At 37.7% G+C, this 18439-nt stretch overlaps 1 protein-coding gene across 1 annotated transcript; it reads left to right on the top strand.

Moving 5' to 3' along the window:
• Positions 1-9091: 9091 nt before the first annotated feature.
• LOC140782139 (uncharacterized) lies at positions 9092-10190 on the top strand. Its single transcript, XM_073128553.1, has one exon. It carries the CDS (start codon positions 9379-9381, stop codon positions 9949-9951), a length of 573 nt encoding a protein of 190 aa, XP_072984654.1. The 5' UTR covers positions 9092-9378; the 3' UTR covers positions 9952-10190.
• The last annotated feature ends 8249 nt before the right edge of the window (positions 10191-18439 follow it).

Here is an 18439-nt window from a genome sequence, read left to right as displayed (position 1 = left end):
CTAATGTTGAGAATGGACAACATTGAATCCTTGATGCCTGAGGAGACATCCTGTCATGACTGACTCTTTGGTTTGTAAGAGCATAGTACCTATCAATAGCTTCCTTGACCACGTGACCCGAAGTTTAGGTAGCCTTATCCACAATAAGGATATCATTAGCAAAGAAAAGATGTATCAAATCCATGTGCCCATCCCCAAAGGGTAGCCTTTTAAGTTACCAAGGGTGGCTTGCTCATTGAGGGAAATCAACACTTGGGAATACATGATAAACAAATAAGAGGATAAGGAGTCTCTTGGCATATGCCACACTGTGTTACAATTTACTTAGTGGGGGGGCACCATTAATAAATAGCGAGAATCAAGGGGACTCAATGCAAGCCTTAATCCACTCACACAACTTAGTAGGAAATCCCATGATAGCATGGGCAAACAGAATTGCCTTCCCACTAAGTCTATCATAGATCTTCTCCATATCAATTTTAATTAGTATCACGTGGTGGTTCTTCCTATTTTTAGACATACAATGAGCTAGCTCTTGGGCAGCCAAAGTATTATCAGTAATACTTCTACCGGCTACAAAGGAAGCTTGTTCTCTATCTATAAGGGTCCGAAGAAGGGGACGCAGCTAATTAGACAAAATTTTTGCAATAATTTTATAGCACACATTACATAGGGAAATAGGGCAAATTTTTTTAACATACAGAAGATTCTCTTTTTTTGAAATAAAAATAATGTAGATAAGGCCCCATTGTGCACGAATGGTTTCATGCTAAAAAAAAAATAAGAAACCCCCTTAGAAATATTCAGACAAATAATATCACAATAGGCACGATAACCTCATCATGAAAGCTATTAGGCCAAGGAGCCTTGCTGGCCGGCAATAGCCTAAAGGGCTCTCTTGATCTAATCACTAGTAACTGGTTGCTCAATAAGAGTGGCCTCAATCTGGTTAATCTGACAGAAGTTAGGCCAATCCAAGGGAGACCTAAGCTCACTTAATTCAACAGCCCACAAATTCTAATAGAAGGAAGTTAAGGTATTCCTAAGTTGATCCTTATTCTCAACCCAAAAAACCTCAGTAGCGTCAAAGATTCCACCGATGAGATTTATTCGGCATTTAATGGTGGCAAAGGTATGAAAGAACTTGGTGTTAAGATCACCATTATTCACCACCTAACCCTAGACTACTATCACCATAAGGTATTGATCTAGCGATTTAGGGCAATCTAAAGGTTATAGAGGCTCCCAAGCAAACTCCTATCATCCCGATTAGCATTTTTAGAAGCATCAAGGCTCTCGAGGTCTCTAATCTAGCCCTTAACCAAGCCTAGATGATTATTGAAGCTAGCAATATAGGTTCTATTCCATTTACCCAAGACTCTCCTAGCTTTTGAGATAGAATGGTTGAAATGGTGAATGGATTACCATGTAAACTACCGGTCCAACTATTCGCCAATTACTACCTTAAATGCATTGGTCGACTTCGCATCCAACCCAATCCTCCTCAGCAAGCACTCATTTATGAAGTTATGTGTGCCTCCCAAATCAATGAGGATGTGCATGTAATGCTTCTTGTCCAACCCGTCTATCCGAAGCATCTTTGGTGCAGCGGTTCCAGAGTAGGAATGCATTGAAATTTCGGCTTGGATATCCTTCTCTTCATACGCCTCTAGGGCCTCCTTAAGAAGCTCTTCCATAATCTCTTCCTCGGCCAATTCCCCCTCTGGATTATCTTGACCATCAATCAACATTACGCTCCCCGTCGCCTTGGCACATCGATGACTAGGTGTGAAACGTTCATCGCATTTGAAATATAAGCCTTTTGCCCTCCGCTCTTCCACCTAGGCAAGTGTGAGAGTTCGGATAGGAGCTCTATAGTTCCTATTCACATCATTAGAGGGCCGGAGTGGAGCTCTCGATCCTAGATTTTTAGCAGCCAGCTTTGAAGTTGTTGTTGTAGTACCAATTGCTTCAATTGGCCGATGAGGTTGTCACGATTCTTAGGTAGGCCATGAGTTTTTGCCTTGGTTCCTCAAGCCCTGGTGCTTCCTCTCCATAATGATGGCATCCTCATATGCTTCCTCTAAGGTTCTTGGATGCAAGGCTTCAACATCCGCCCGCAATTCACTTTGCAACCCAGCTAAGAAAGATTTCAGCAAGGCGTCCGGCCATGGTGGATCACAACGTGCACTAATCCGATCGAACTCTTCTTGGTACGCTATGATTGTAGTTTGTTGTACCGTCTTGGTGAGAAGAGCATCAAAATCTTCATACCTAGCAGCCCCAAACCTTTTCATAATGCCCCTTACAAGGTCAACCCATGTCCCATACTGCCCGTTCCTTGCGATGCCGCGATAACAATGAAGGGTTGGTCCTTCAAAATAGAAGCTTGCGAGCATCACCTTGGAGTTTTTCGGCGTTCTTTGGAACTCAAAAAATTGCTTAGCCTTGTATATCCAATCAAGAGGATCACCACTTTATAATTTTAGAAAATCAAGGCTACCGATCGACCCCATACACCAAAATCATTGTTAGAACCGTAGCCTTGACCCGGCCTAGCTGCAGGGGGTGTTGTTGAGGTCGGTATGCATCCCTTCTCCATTGTATGAAATCACACCAGTGTTCCACCTCATCATACTCCACCCACTCCTCATCATCTTCAGGTAAAGTTCGCACCTAAGCCCTAGGATTCTCCTTGGGTTTCACCAGTCTAGGGATAACCGAGGCTGCTTGCACCATGGGATGTAGAAGAATTGTCTTATGGTGGTGGATGACGTGTCCGTTGATAGAGCTAACCGGACTCGATGTTTGACACTAATGTATTGAGGTCTCACCGCGTTCCAACATCAATCCATGAATCGCTTCGCGAGTGGCGTAGTGGTCTTCCTTGTTCTCGTCACTGGCCTTCACCAACCTTTCCAAGATCATGTTGGTCAGTGCCAAGGCAGACATTAATGCAGACACTAGGCCTTCTGCAGTCATTGGACTTTCTGTGGAAAGATCTACTCTCCGTGCTTCATGCTTTGGTGTTTCAATATTTGTGCCATCATCCGTTACATTTAGATCTTCTATTTTCCTTCTAGAAGCCATCGCTCGAGTCGTCGTCATCAATGATACGTCCGATGTCAGCTTGGCTCTGATACCACTTGATAGATTCAGGGATAATAAGAGTGCAACAATATGAAGATCAACCAAAATTCTCCTTAGGGCAGAAATTTTGAGGAAATCTGCGGGAGCTCAAACCATCCGATAGATTTGTAACTTGAAAAGATTATTCCTCTTGAAGAAAGAATTCCAATGCAACCGAGACACGTCGATCGGGTTTGTAGATCAAAATTTATGGGAAAAATACTGACCGTGGGTCAGATGGTGGTGTGGATAACGTGAGTAATGGAATAGGAAAATAATGGTTAGGTTTTGTGGAGGTTGGTGGCTATGGTGGTGAGGTAGAGCATAAAGCTAGACGAAGGGGGAGAGAGTGGACGGATCCTTGAGAGACAAGGGGGCACGATCAGATGGAGGGAGGAAGAAGACAATGTCCAAGATTGGATGCCATTGGAGGAAAGAGAGAGAGTTGGGAAGGAAAACTTCATTATGTCATTAATAATGTCAATTAGGTTGCCTTCTCTGTCATTGTGAACATGTGTAGGCGTTCAAACACACTAAACACGTTCTCTTTTCTTATGAACGTATGTAGGCATTCGATAGCCGCATTCGAATGCAGGAAGTTGCATTTGAACGCGACTGTCAGAAATCCTCCAGAGATCCTACTCTTCCCAAAATAAAAGATATTTCTAAAATAAAAAAAAACTAAACAAAAGTTAGAACTAGCTAAATCGTAACATATTATTGGACCAAGAGCTCCCTTGAAGCTCTCTAATGATGTGAAGCATCCACTTAGAACCTCTAGACGGATTCTCAAACCTGCTCAAGTGAAGGAGCGATGCTCCAAGGGGTTATGCTTCTGTTGTGACGAGAAGTATGTGCCCGAACATCGCTGCTCATAATCGAGGGGCATTGTCTTGCGTCTCAATGATCTAGAGGTTGAAAATGATGACTATGCTACTATGGAGAATCTAGAGGAGTACAAAGAATTATTGGTAGGTGAGGAGGAGGCTAAGGAAGAAGAGATGGAAGTCGGAGCTTCTCTACACATGTACTCGAGCATGGTTGCACCAAATCTATTATGTGTGAATGGGATGATCAAGCAAGCCATGGTTTAGATTTTGATAGACACAGGAAGCACCTACAACTTCATAGACGAAAGGCTCCTAGGAGAGGTTGGACTCAAAGTGGAACCGATGGGGGTCTTAACGGTGATGCTAGGTGACAGCTTGATGCTTAAGACTGACAGGCTATGCCAATGCGTGTCAATGTGAGTGCAAGACTCCTCCATCAACATGGATCTCTACCCAAACCTTGGAGAAGCAGATGTCATCCTAGGATTCCGATGGCTACATAGTTTGGGGTCAGTAGCATTTGACTTTGTCGACATGCGGATGACATTTAGGACAGATGGATAAGCAAAGCTACTTGAAGGCGTGGAGATGAGGTTAAGCCCCACCTTGCACTCCATGGAAGGGCTACCATGGTCACAAAGAGCCACGATGAAGATGGTGCACCAACGGGAGGCCTCACCTGAGATCAAGCTCAACATAGTTCCAAGGGAACTCAAGGCAGACTCACACCTAACAGTGTGGAATGACTTATCCCAAATTTCCTTATGTTACAAGCCAAAAGGGTAATGACTTGGAGGGACTAATCCGGATGAGCAGGCTTCGGCAAGAGAAGGTTAATTCAGATCGTTCACGACAAATCCACAAGACTGGGTTCCATAAGCTTGAACCTGAACATGAAGAGATCAAGACCACCGAATTGCATTGAGCTGAGGATATCAAATTTAAGATTGCATTACGAGGAATTGAACCTAGGGTGAGCTCGATAGCGATGAGGCCAAACCAAACCAAGGAGATGCAACTTGAAGACAGACTCAATTCAGGTGAGGAGGTGAAACCATTTGGGTTTGAGGAGGAGGAATCATGCTATGATACACCGATGCAAAAGAACCGGTTTCGTGAACCAAAGAGTGGAGAGATTCAATCTAATTCGACGCATCGGGCTGACATTGTTGAGTTTAATGATGTTACCATGTGGATTGAAACTAAACTAAGTCCCAAGGCAAGGAGGTCAAAATTGTCCAAAAGAACGCAAGTGGACAGTGAGCTCACATTGGATAGAGACCCAACCCAATCTGGGCTAGGTCCACATGGAAGAGAAAAAGGCAGTGATGGCTCAAGTAGACTAAAGGGCACTAACGATTCGGGCTCCTTAGAAAAGGGTGACTCTCCCTCAGCACAACTAGGTTTTATAAAGGAACCTCCTTCCTCAAGGACTCAACGGATGGGGAAGAATGACGCTAGCCTCACGGTATTTTTCCCACACCTTGGCGTTAGCAAGAAAAAACAAGGATAAAGTGCGGCGCATGGGTGCCAAATTGAGATTGAGCTTGAGCGAAACCTATCTAGGTCGTTGATCCCTGAGGAAGAACCAATGTGGGAAGCATGGGAGCAGTGGTTGCATCAAAGACTAAGTGATTTTCCCAACTTGGAGTGTCAACCACATCATATGGAAGGTTGATAAACCAAGTTGGGATCAACAATCAGTCACCGAGGCATGAACCACCACGAAACCACAATGCGCATCAAGGATGGGAGAAGCGCATAGGTCAATTGAGGAGTTGTTGAAGGGAGTTGAGGGTCGTCTTGTCTCTCGAATTGGACCCAAGAAGGCAATTAACTCGGTTGATCTGAGCTAATCGAAGGATGCTCAAGAAGATCATACAATCGAGAGCAAGGTAGGAAGCCATCGATGGTGACCACCAACTTTGCACCTTGAAGTCAAGGTGATGAAAGCTTGGTAGAATGATATGATTCGGGCCAACCTAGTCACCTCAAGTTAACTAGATAAGGGCCGAAACCCCTTAGATTAATTAGATTTGCTTGTGTGCTTTTACAATTTAGTCCTTATTCAAGTTAGTCAGGTCGACCTCTTAAAGATGGTCGATTGAGTCAAGTTAGGTAGCCACCAACTTGTGGTGCGCCCCTAACCTAGCATTGATGTTAGGCGCATTTTCTTTGGTTCTTTAATTAGGGTTAAGTCGAAGCAGTCGCTAGCCGAACTAAGTTGTACTGTGGCCACCTATAAATATTTAGGCATTGAACACATTTTGATCATTGAATGAATATTGAACCCATTGGCTTTTGTCGCAAGACTCTTCTCCCTCTCTCTCTCTCTCTCTCTCTCTCACGTATGACCTCCCTCTCTCTTGTCGAGTTTCATCCTCGACCATGCATAATGCTACCGTCTCTATCCTTTACATCTAATTGTCCCCTCTCATCCTTAAGAGTCCAGTCCACTTCTTCCTCTTCGTTTAACTTTATATTTTATTCCCACTACTGTAGCCATATCCACCTTCCAAAACTATAACGCTAGCCATTATTCCATCTTCCACCTTCCATGTCCATATCGCCACCGGTTGACTCTTGGTAAGTATTTCCATCACAACTTCTAATCTACACCTCCAATCATCTTGATCTCGGTTGCTTTGGATTCCTGACTTCCAAAAGAACAACCTACAAGAGTTTTAGACCCTTTGGATGGTTAGATCGATCATCATTGCCCTCCAAAGTTTCAAGTCTAGATTTGTTTGAGCTGATCCTTTGTTGCGATCACAACCACCATGAGGGTGATCATAACAAAGCTCACCATGCAGTTGGCAAAGGAGTATGAGGGATCTACATCCATCATACTTGCTAAATGGTAGGCACTTGCACCTAGCTGGGTAAAGCTAAATACCAATGCCGCTTCTACGGTGTAAGGATATTAAGTTGATGCTAGTGCCGTGGTCCGCACTTAGACTGGTGCACTGCTTGGGAGCCTTGTCCTAAGGTGTCTACCCTCCATGCGGAGGTTTGGGCTATTCGGCTAGGGATTGTCCTAATCGACATTTGGTTGAATTTAGTACATCGAATCTAACTCTTTGAAAGCGCTTAAATTTCTATGAGGGTAATCAATGAGTCTTTCGAGGGTTTGAAACCTTGTAGTTGAATGTGTCTTTCGATTAAGGACCTTTTGGAATGTGTGAATCCTACATGTTGGCCGCGAGGATACTAACTAGGATGTTGGGCAAGGTAAACTAGGATCAGACTATTCCTCTTGATTTGTGTAATCTCATCTTCTGTGACACCTCACCGGCAAATGCTGGTTCAGGGGTTTAGTTTAATACAGCTCTATATTTCAAAAAGAAAAGAAACGCTCTTTCTCCCTTCAAACTAGGGGTCGCAAATTTTGACCCAACCTAATAACCCGCCTTTTAATCGGTTTCGGATCATAAATGAAACAACTCGCCTAACCCGATTAATAATCAGGTCATATTCAGGTTTATATAGCTGACTCGTTTAAGTATGTTTAAGTATACGTCAACCTGCTAACTCCTACTCTCTTACACACTCCCTCAACTCATCTCCCATCGTTCTCTCCCCCACGCTGCAGCTGCCCTCTTCCCACTCTGTTGCGGCTGCCGGGCTCATCTCCCGATGCCACCGCGACATCCCCCCGGTATGTTAACTTGAGAACATCCTTACAAAGAAGTTTCTTAGATTTCTATCGATGAGGGCAGAGGCATTCCAAGTTCTGAGGAGAAAGCCAGTGCAGGTGTTGTTATGTTGGTTCACCTTAAGATTGCAAGTTCTTAGTAACATCGATAAGTTATCTGATGTCTTCTGGTTCTGGGAAAAGGATGTTACATCTGTCTACATATTACTGTGTTACCGGGCATATTATATCATCCATCAGTTAAACTGTGACATGTTAATATTTTGCTGCCGTGATGATAGATAAATGTATTTTAGCTGGATTTCTGCTTTTATATGTCACTTGGTACTTTCTTTCAGAACTTAATGTGTACATCACTGATCTTCTAATCTATTTCTTTGGTAAACATTTTTTGACCATAACTAAAAGTTAATATATCTCTTATGTCTTATGTATTCTCCAGCTGCATCTTTTACTAATGGAAAAAGTTATAACAAATCCTCTCTCTTACAGGGTTATGATATTAGTTTTCTAATAACAAACTATCATTGTGAGGACATGCACAACCATAAGCTGATAGACTTTTCTGTGCAGTTCATGGAGGTAAACTTTTTCATGCCTACAGTTTATATATTTATTTTCAAACTTTGTGTATGGTGCTTCAGGTGCCTTCTATTTTATATGCTAAAGTTGAGGTTCAAAACTGCATGTTTTCGACGATAACAAAACTCTGTAAATCGTCATATCGGTCATTCGATTGGCTATTTATTTAAAGAAACTGTGACTCTTATAGTACAATCACAGATCCACTTCCTAATATTCATTCAGAATGGCGTCTATATTTTTCAGTTGGAAGATAGTTGTTCAGTGGACAATTGAGTCATGGCTTGAAATGTATATCAGCTCATGTGTTTTTGTTGTATGGATCTTGATTCATCCTTTCAATCAATCTCTGCTGAAAGTTTCATTATATGTTTTGCACTCATCTTTGTTTTGACAAATGTATCGAGAAAAGGTACACAAGTTTTTGCTCATTACTTCCCTAATTCTGTTGCTGTGATCTCTACTCTTAGTATCATCTTTCATTTCCAAGATGCATGACCATATCCTTCATGTGAAAGCTAATTTGTTTTAAGTTAACCTAGGTATCTATGTGAATTGGCTAGATAAATTAATGGAATAAATTATGAGACACTGATTCTTTGGTCTTAATATTTTCTAATATCTATGATGGTTCTAATGATCTCTTGAAGAATGTTATTTTTAACTAAAAAATTAATAGACGTCTTCTATTCTCTTCTTCAGGTATAAGGAATCTGAGCTCAATATTATGATATAAAATTTGATAGTATTGAAGGAATTAATAAAAGATACTATAAATTTGAACTCAATGACTAATGCAAATGAAATTATAGAATCGACGAATACTTAAATATATAAATCTAATTTTTTTAATAATCGAATCGTGTTCCTGTCTACTAAATGCAACCCATTTATTAATGAAGTCGTATTTGTATTAAGATGAAATTGCCGATTGCCGGCCCTACCACCCCTACTTCAAACCATGAAAATTGCCACTCCCTCCCTTCTATTTGTTAATCCCTCCTGCTCTCCTTTCTCCCACACCAACTCAGTAATAATCAAACTGGTCACCCACTTCAGGCTTACAAAAATAAAAGAAGAGTAAAAGTAAATAAAAGCCAAAACTTGGCCGACCAAGCAAAGAAGTGAGGAAAGCGAGATCCCACTTCCCACTCTCCCCCTTCCCACTTCCGCAAAGCCACTATGGATAAATCTCCCGACTCCCACTCCGGTCGTCGCCGCCGCGGCGCCACCAACCTCGCCTCCTGCGCCGTCGCCGGCGTCTTCCTCCTCCTCGTCGCCGCCGCTTCGGCCGTCGCCGTCTTCGTCCTCTTCCGCCCCCGCGACCCCACCATCGAGGTCGCCTCCGTCCATTTCCCCTCTTTCTCCGCCTCCAACGGCACCGCGGCCTTCACCTTCTCCCAGTACACCGCCGTCCGCAACCCTAACCGCGCTGCCTTCTCCCACTACGACAGCTGGCTCCAGCTCGTCTACGGCGGTAACCAGGTGGGCTTCATGTTCATCCCCGCTGGCCAGATCGACGGCGGCCGGACCCAGTACATGGCCGCCAGCTTCGCCGTCGATCACTTCCCCCTCGCGGCCGTTCCTCCTACTGCCCCGTCCGCCGCGGCGGCGGCGGTGGAGGTGGAGTCGAAGATGAGGGTGAAGGGGAGGGTGAAGGTGCTGAAATTCTTCACACACAACGTGGAGGCCACGGCCGGGTGTCGCGTGGCGGTGTCGCCGACCGATGGGTCCGTCCTAGGGTTACGGTGCTGATCTGATCGGATCCGATCGGGGAAGAGGAAAGCATAGGATACCAATAACCAAGGATAAAAAGGATTTTTCTTTCTTCCTTTTTTTTTTTGCTAGATTAACTGTGCCCTGTTAACTGTAGTTAATTTGTAAGGGTTTGTACGATTTTTTTTTCCTTTTTTTTTTCTTTTTTTTCTTTTTTTTTTGTGGCTTGTTTGACGGATGCTTTTTGTCAATGTGGGCTTGCTTTTTAGACTTACAAAGCGTTGGGTTTATGGGTAATATTGGAATTTGGTAGTGGATAGCCAACTAGATAATTCCTGTTCCTTTTCAATTTTGTTGGACGGCAAAGGGGAAAATAAATCCAAGCTGGAAACGATCTTGGTACCAGAAAATAGGGCACTTAGAAAGAACATTAAACTATAATACATTATTTTCCAACAAATCCATTATATTATTACTATAAATTAGGGTAGTAGTAGTTGAATCATTGTAGCTTTGACCTTACTTTGTTTTAATCCTGACATGCCAACACATACACTACATGGTTAATAATTGAAAAAGAAGAGTTAGGTGTAGATAACATGTGGAAAGTCTTAGCCTGTAGAAATAAACATTTGCTTATCATTTACACCACAGTGGAATAAAGTGTAAGAAAGTAAACTGCAGATAGTCAACGTAAATCTCAGTTATTCCGTTTAAAGGCTTCGAGTTTGAGATCAATTCACTTGACTATCTGCAGTTTACTTTCTTACACTTTAATTTGTGTAATTATATTTAAGTTGTGCCAGTTTATCTCCGAATAATTATATTTAAATTGAAATCATTACTTTTTTCAGTATTTTTAATTAATCTATGTATTGGATTTGAGGATACTCATTAGATACAAAATTATAGAGAATTAAATAAGTTTTGTAATGCATCTAAAATAATATCTATTAAATTTTATATGACAAAGATATAAAAAATATATTCAATGGATGTAGTTTTTTTTCATACATTTATCATCAATCTGTATTATTCTAAATATGTTAAAAAGCTTATTTTAATTTTCTACAACTTTATCTTTAATAAGTATATTTAATTTTTTACTTATACGTTGGATAATTTTAGTTTGAATATAACTAAGGGAGTAAAATGATATAAAAGAAACTACACGAGAAAGAAGAGAATTTAATCTAACTGGGAGTAAAATATAATTTATCCTAATTAAATTGTATAATGAAATTGTAGATCTTGGAACATTTTTAATGGGCCCAAGATGTAGTTTGAATTTAATATGTGGTGTTCTATTTCCATATCTGACTAACATTAGGTCTTCTAAGACAAAAACTTAATTGGAGTCTCCTGAAAAAGAGGATTAAATATAATTTACCAAGACCTATCATAGAAAAATAAAGGTAATTTGAGCGAAGTTATACCTGTATGTTCCAGTGAAGAACAAATTGCCTAATTCACAAGATGGTCACACTACAACAAAACGAATTATTAGCGAGATTGACAAATATCACCAAGTAGGTCATTTAATGCCGCTAAATATTGTTCGGCATATGTAGCAATTCATGACCAGCAATTAAATCTTAATGCTGGTAATTTAATACTATTAGCGATAGTGGAAAGAGAAAAAGTGTAAAACTGTACATGTGAGATATGACATGACTAGCAATTACTATTTTTTTTTATAATTTATATTATTAACTCTATTAAATAATTAACACTTAGGACACATATATAACTATTAGCATGTGTGCTAGAATTTCCCCTAGAAAAAAAAACATTTTAGGACACATTCTAATGAGATTTAAATTTATCCCTTCGCCAAGTCGGCTACTCCTCTATTAGGGTGTGCTATAAGTCTTCTCCTCCTTTCTAGTGGAGAGGCCTTCTTTTTTCAATTTTTTTTTCTTAATTTTTTTTCTTTTTTAATTTACGCTATTGTTCTTCCTCATCTCTTCCCCAGCCCTTCCTTATATTGCATCCCAGCCGCCCAATGTTAATAACATTTTTTACCACCTTTGACCCCGAGTGCACCTCTCCCACCTCCCCTGCAACTTGGACAGATTCACCCTCACCACTCTTATCCCATCTCTTTCTCATTTCTAGACTCTTGACCTTCTCGCTCGTTGCCTTGACGAACCTCCCTTTCCTTCCCATCCTATTCCGTTTTTGTGTCACTCTATACTATGCCTCTCATCGCTTTTTGTGATTCAACTTCATTTGTGGTGTTATCATTATGATCTCCTATGCGTTGCCGAGCTTGTTACCCTTCACCAATCGAGGTCCTTTCCGTAGTGTTGCTGTCTAGATGGCAACCATCAATAGGCTCTTTGGCTCCATCGATGTCTGCTTTCACCCATTGCAGTGTGGTTGTTGCAAAATTAAAAGGTTTGGAGATTTAGAGATTTGAGAGGAAAGGAGAAAGATAGACAAGGAAGAAGATGTGATTGTATTCATTCATTTGATTCATCATACAATCTTTCTAACTAATTGGTAACAACCTTACAGGTTGTAAATATGGCCTTTGGATGCTCTTCACCGGCTTTTGATGAATCTTCAGTGCAGTGGATATCTAGTTATTTTTTGTGTTTCCTTTGTTGTGCTTCTACTATTGTTGGTTAGAGTTTTTATCTAGCCTTTCGAGCTTTATTGGGTTGTGTTCCTTTAACTACAGGATTGTGATTGAACCATATACTAACCTTAGGTCTTTCGCACCTATATACCTATTATTTTTTGGCTCAATTCTATAAGGCATTAGAAGGGTTCTCGAAATACGTTCGAATGCTTGAGCCCGCATTCGAATGGGGTGTTCAAACGCCTGAGGTGCTTTCGTATTTACCAAGACTTACAAAAGAGTGTTTGAATGCACTCGAGCAGCCGTTCGGACGCCCCACAAAATTTTTCTATAAATATAAATGTTATGTTTTGTGATTTTGTGGGGGCATTTTATAAGAGAAAAGAGCTATCATTGTGCTGAGTGAGATTAGAGTTGATAAAAATTCTTTGTACATGGATTTGCATAGTGGATTAAAGATTGTTCCACCCGTAGATATAAGCACATCGTCGAACCACATAAATTGTGTCTCTCTCTTTACTCTTAGTGGTTTATATATTTTGAAGTTCTTATTTGTGATTAACTTGAGTATTTAAAAATCTCTCTCTATATCTAGTATCTTGACTGTGGATTTCTCATTTGGTATTGATATTAGCTTTACTAATATCTAATTTATTCTAATTATTTACTATCCTATTAAATTTATCTATAGGTATTTAAAATAGCTGCTATCTTCCACCCATTTGGCATTTAGCACAACAATACTTGCTATGGCTATATTCAGCATTGCATTTAATTTTGCTCTTGGGCTTAGTAATATGTTTCCATTGTTGTGCTACTTTATGATTATAACTAATTTTCGGGCATACGTCAAAGGATCCTTTGACATCCTATTCCTCGTAGTATCTATTTGTGGATTAAACTGTTAGTAAATAAAATCTAAGCTTACATGCTTTCCTTAAAAAAGAAAAAAGAAAAAAGAAAAAAAAATATATATATATATATATATATAAATAAATAAATAATAGCGCAAAAGAAATAAGAGGAAGCTAGCTTCTACTTAGCTTTTGAATTTAGCCTCTCTTTTTTTCTTAGGGACATGGACAATACTTAGTGGCCTGGCCGGTTTCGATGCGTCCGTGATGTTCGCCTCTAATATTTTACCTTTGTGTTTGTGGACCATCTATCTACCTATTATTTGACTATTGTGACCTACCCTATAGCTATCTATCTAGAAAATTGAGAATCACGCGCGAGGCATGTGCCTATTGGAGCTTTATAAAAGGTATCCCTAAAACTATTTGAAGTGTAACCTTAAACTCAATAGGAATGAGAGGATTAGGGAGACTCCAAAACCCAATAATTTTCAATCACGTAGAGTGAAGTATAAAGCTGCATGAGCCTCAATTCCATGCAAGTTTTAGAGAGTTTTTCTTTTATTTTAATTTTATTTTTTTATACCAACCTAGTCCTCTCCTAAATAAATTATTTACCAAAACATATTACTGAAAATGATAACTCGTTCAACATAAGTGAGTCATTAAATAACAATTTATTTTTGTTAGATAAAATATTAACTGATTCAGCTAAGTCTTTGTTGACATATGATCAGACGACACGATTCTACATTAGAAAAATGTACTCTTGGAGATAATATGTAACAAGTTCATCATGTTACTATAGTAAAATGTACCTATTTTAATATTATATTTAAAATATAATTTATTAAAATAAATAAAGTTTTGGGAGATGACAAATTTGGTAAAAAACAAATTCCAAGTTTTAGAATTCAGACCCTAGAGATGACTGCATGACAGACATCGACGAGTGAAAGAGATCCAAAAGTACTCTGAAGAATCCAAGAAGTAGTAAGATTAAATTCCTACTTCCAGCTTCTATAATCTTCCAAGGAAGTAGCTTATTTGTGCCTTTCAAGAGTGGTCCCTCCCCACTCTCTCCATATATGGTACAAGAGTTTTCTCCTAAGTTGAATGTCTGGGTTGTTAGTTGTTACAGCAGAGTGAGAGATCCAGAGTTTGTCAGAGAAGGCCATAATTATCCCTTCATCAACTGTGCAGTATTTCTATATGTTTCTTGTATTTTTCTAACACTGCGACTGTTAGTTGAGGGATAGTGGTGGTTTTGATGTTTGAGATTTGAGTCTTCTTCTATTAAAAAAAAAGAAAAAAGAAAAAAGAAAGGCTTATGCTGACAGAGAATACATATACTAGAACAATTAGTAGGTCAAATAGTTTTCTATGATGAAAGTATCCGAGTGAAAATGAATAGTATTCTTACTTATGAGAATAAATTTTAGTCCATATAACTAAGCCAAATTCATTTGTGGCACAACTCTCTTATGGTATTTCTTTTTTCTGAGAAATAAACTCCTTCACAATATTGATCTACATGCCAACTGCCTGCCTGCCATTTTTTTCTAATGGAAAAATGGACGTGTGTTCCCCACATAGTCTATAATAATTTGTTGAGTAATTTGTACCAAAAATATACTTGATTTTCGATTTTATTACCTAGGTTCGTTTTAGTTTCCCCTAATTTTTTTCCCTTCTTTTTTTCTTACTCTGCCCTTCTACACTCGAGCATCTCATTAAACGTCTCACGCCAAGAAAACAATTTTTTTACATAATGATTAGGTATTGTAGGAACAGAGAGAAAGCTATTTCTTTTTCATGTCTGATCCTCTATCTTCTTATTCTTCTTCTTGTTTCGAATTAGGGTTTATTTTCTTCATCTTGTCCACTCATTTATTATAGTTTTACGAATGGAATAGCTATCTGACAGTAATGTCAAGATTCCGTGTCTTTTAATCATGATATTGTTTAGTGTACTTTGTCGTAGTTAAAGTCCAGATTCTCTCAAGTAATGCAAATTCCTCTAGGTGACTTTGAAGTCCATTTTGAAATACTTATTCGCTTTGGACAACTATATATACTTATCAAAATCTTTGAAGATAATGAAGTTAAATAATCAAAAGTACGACTCTACATGATTAATATTAATTTTTATGTAAATTATAATGGTGAAGTATATAAAATAATATAGTGTATAGAAAAAATAATAAAAATTGTTAATATTTTTACGAAAATTATTATTATATTTAAGAAAGTTGTTAATATATTTTCTTCTTCTTCTTTTCTGGTGTTGCTTATTCTTTTTTTATCTCTTAGTCATTCTCTTTTTTCTCTATATAAATCTATCTAATCACTCTTTAATTAATAAAGTAAGAGATTAATCAAAGATAGTTGTGAAATAATATAAATTCTATAGTGTATAGAAAAAATAACAAAAATTATTAATATATTGAAAAAGTTGTTATTATATTTGCTAAAGTTGTTAATATATTTTTTTGTTTTCTTTTCTTTTCTTTTTGTTGTTGCTTTTTCTTCTTTTTTTTTTCTTCTATCTTTTAATATTTCTCTCTTTTATCTATACATGTCTCTCTAATAACTCTCTAATTAATAAAGTAATAGATTAATCAGAGATAGTGGCGAGATAATTAAGATTAGTTAAATAATCAAAAGCATGACTGTATACAATTATTATTTATTTCTATATAAATTGTAATAGTAAAGTATGTAAATTATGTCATTATAGAAAAAGGGGATAATTCTCTTTTCACCCCTTGAATTATCACTATTTTCTATAATGGCCCCTAAACTTTTTTTTGGTATATAATAACCCCTTGAACTTTTTTTGGGTACATAATTATAACGCCCCCGCTTGACACGGGCACACCCACGCGCTTACACGACACGCGTGGCGCAAGCGATAGGTTGGACGGGGCCCGTCACGCACAAGATACACTTCGTGCCTATATAATCATGGCATCATCAAATAAAATATACTAACATATCCACGCTCATATAAATCTATCATCAAATAAATTATATTATTAACCAAATAAACTTGTTAACATATAAATATTCAAATAACTAACACCTATACTAAACAACTACATAATCTAGCAGGGCCCACATAGGCCACGATAAATCATCAAGATACAACTAAAATTACTAATACATAAGTACACTATAATCCGACCTGCATTATACAAATTATTATCTATACAATAGAGTAAAAATATCAAATAATAGTACAACTCAAAATCTAGATAAACTATCTTCTATATCATCTTATGTCTATAGCTCACCTCATCTTTGCTTTAAAATATCTCCTTAGGATATCTCAAGCCACTATCATGTACCACAATATCTAAGGGGTTAGAAAAGAAATAAAGAGAGTCATGAGCAAAACGCTCAGCGAATAGATCTTACTTTGAATTAGTGATGCCAAATAGACAATAAATCATGTACTAGATAATATGAATCACATATGAGCATTATGTCATGAATGGATATGTGAATGTATCCTCAATACTATATAAATAAAATATTGATATTATTGTATATAATTCTCGATAATGTATAAACAATCTCCAAGTCATATCATCATCATAACTCTCTTTCAAATATGATACTTATGATGCATACCGATTACAACCATGTTATGATATCTAATGCAACCACATATGATGCATATTTACCACTCGATAATCAGGTATATCAAATGATAATGAAAATATATGCATTTCTCAACATCCCAATCATCAATGCCATCTCTGAATATCATCATCATACTATACCACTATGCATAGTCAACGTCCGGTATCCGATCTCATAATCCAACATGAAGGCTCAGAGCATACCCTGCTAACTATTAAGAGTACCTCAATCATATAATCATACCATGCCAACTATTAAGGGTATCATCATCATCATCATCATCCAGACCCGAGTACCCAACTAGCTAATAGAAATCACATGAGGATAACTCACCACATATGTCCTAGAAAACGACATGTGTTCGAATGTCTACTATGCACACAGTCTACTAACGTCGGACATAAGGTCAAGCAATCAATTATCTTCAAGCATACCCTAACCCTCGCGCCCACTTAGGTATCCCCATGATTTCTACAAACTATCCTATTAATTATATTTTATGCTTTTCTTCTAAATGACATCATATGCATTTTATCTAGTATTATAACAAGTCATGCATATTAGGAATTTAGGTGATAAGAGAGTCAAAAGAAGTACATAATGTAATGAAATCACCAATGGTACATGTATCACATGCATGCTCATGATTGTCTATCACATGTATACTCATACTAGAGATTATTTCGACATATAGTTATTTTTAATCATCTCTATATATCACCATCATACTCACATCCAAGATCAGTCTAATTAAATGCATGATAAAATATGCTCGATTGAAATATTTTATTAATAAGATCATATAATTATCTAGAGGCTAAAATATACATATACATAATTATATAATAAATCCTAATTTGAGAAAGGTGTCTAGGGGATAAGACTACTCACCTCAAGTTAGAAGACTCAACACACGTATTCCTCACCTCTATCAATCAGCTGTCACTCATCACTAATAAGGTCTACGGGGTCTTATATAAGTGGTTCGGGATGTAAAAATATTTAAATAGTATGATGTTAGTCATTTATCCAATTAGAATTAATTCAAGTAAAATATAAAGATTTATTAGGTTTAGAATTAGTTCTTTTATTTTTTATTACATAACTAGATCTACATTATAGATATGATTCAAATACTATAATTATACTATTATCATAGGATACTAGTTATAAACTTATAATATAAGGAGAAGAGGTATGTTTCTTTTTATATAAAAATATTCTAAATATATAATTATAAAATAAAATAAAAGGCTAAATAAATATAAATAAGATATAAGTATAGGCAAGATCTATTTATAATTAATTTTAATAATTCTTACTCTTTCTTGATTAATTAGAAACTATATAGTCTTTACTTAATTATCCAAAATAATAATTAATTAATAAGACTAGTATCTTATTCTACACATAGTAGTATATAATATTTTGTTAAAAA

The sequence above is a fragment of the Typha latifolia genome, chromosome 2 (genome assembly GCF_019914945.1).
Source record: "Typha latifolia isolate L0001 chromosome 2, TyphaL0001v2, whole genome shotgun sequence".
Taxonomy (NCBI): Eukaryota; Viridiplantae; Streptophyta; class Magnoliopsida; order Poales; family Typhaceae; genus Typha; species Typha latifolia.
This window is presented reverse-complemented; position numbering and strand designations above follow the sequence as displayed.

What these genes read in the sequence shown, in the direction of transcription:
- LOC140782139 (XM_073128553.1), top strand. Translation starts at nt 9,379, where the DNA reads ATGGATAAATCTCCCGACTCCCACTCCGGTCGTCGCCGCCGCGGCGCC.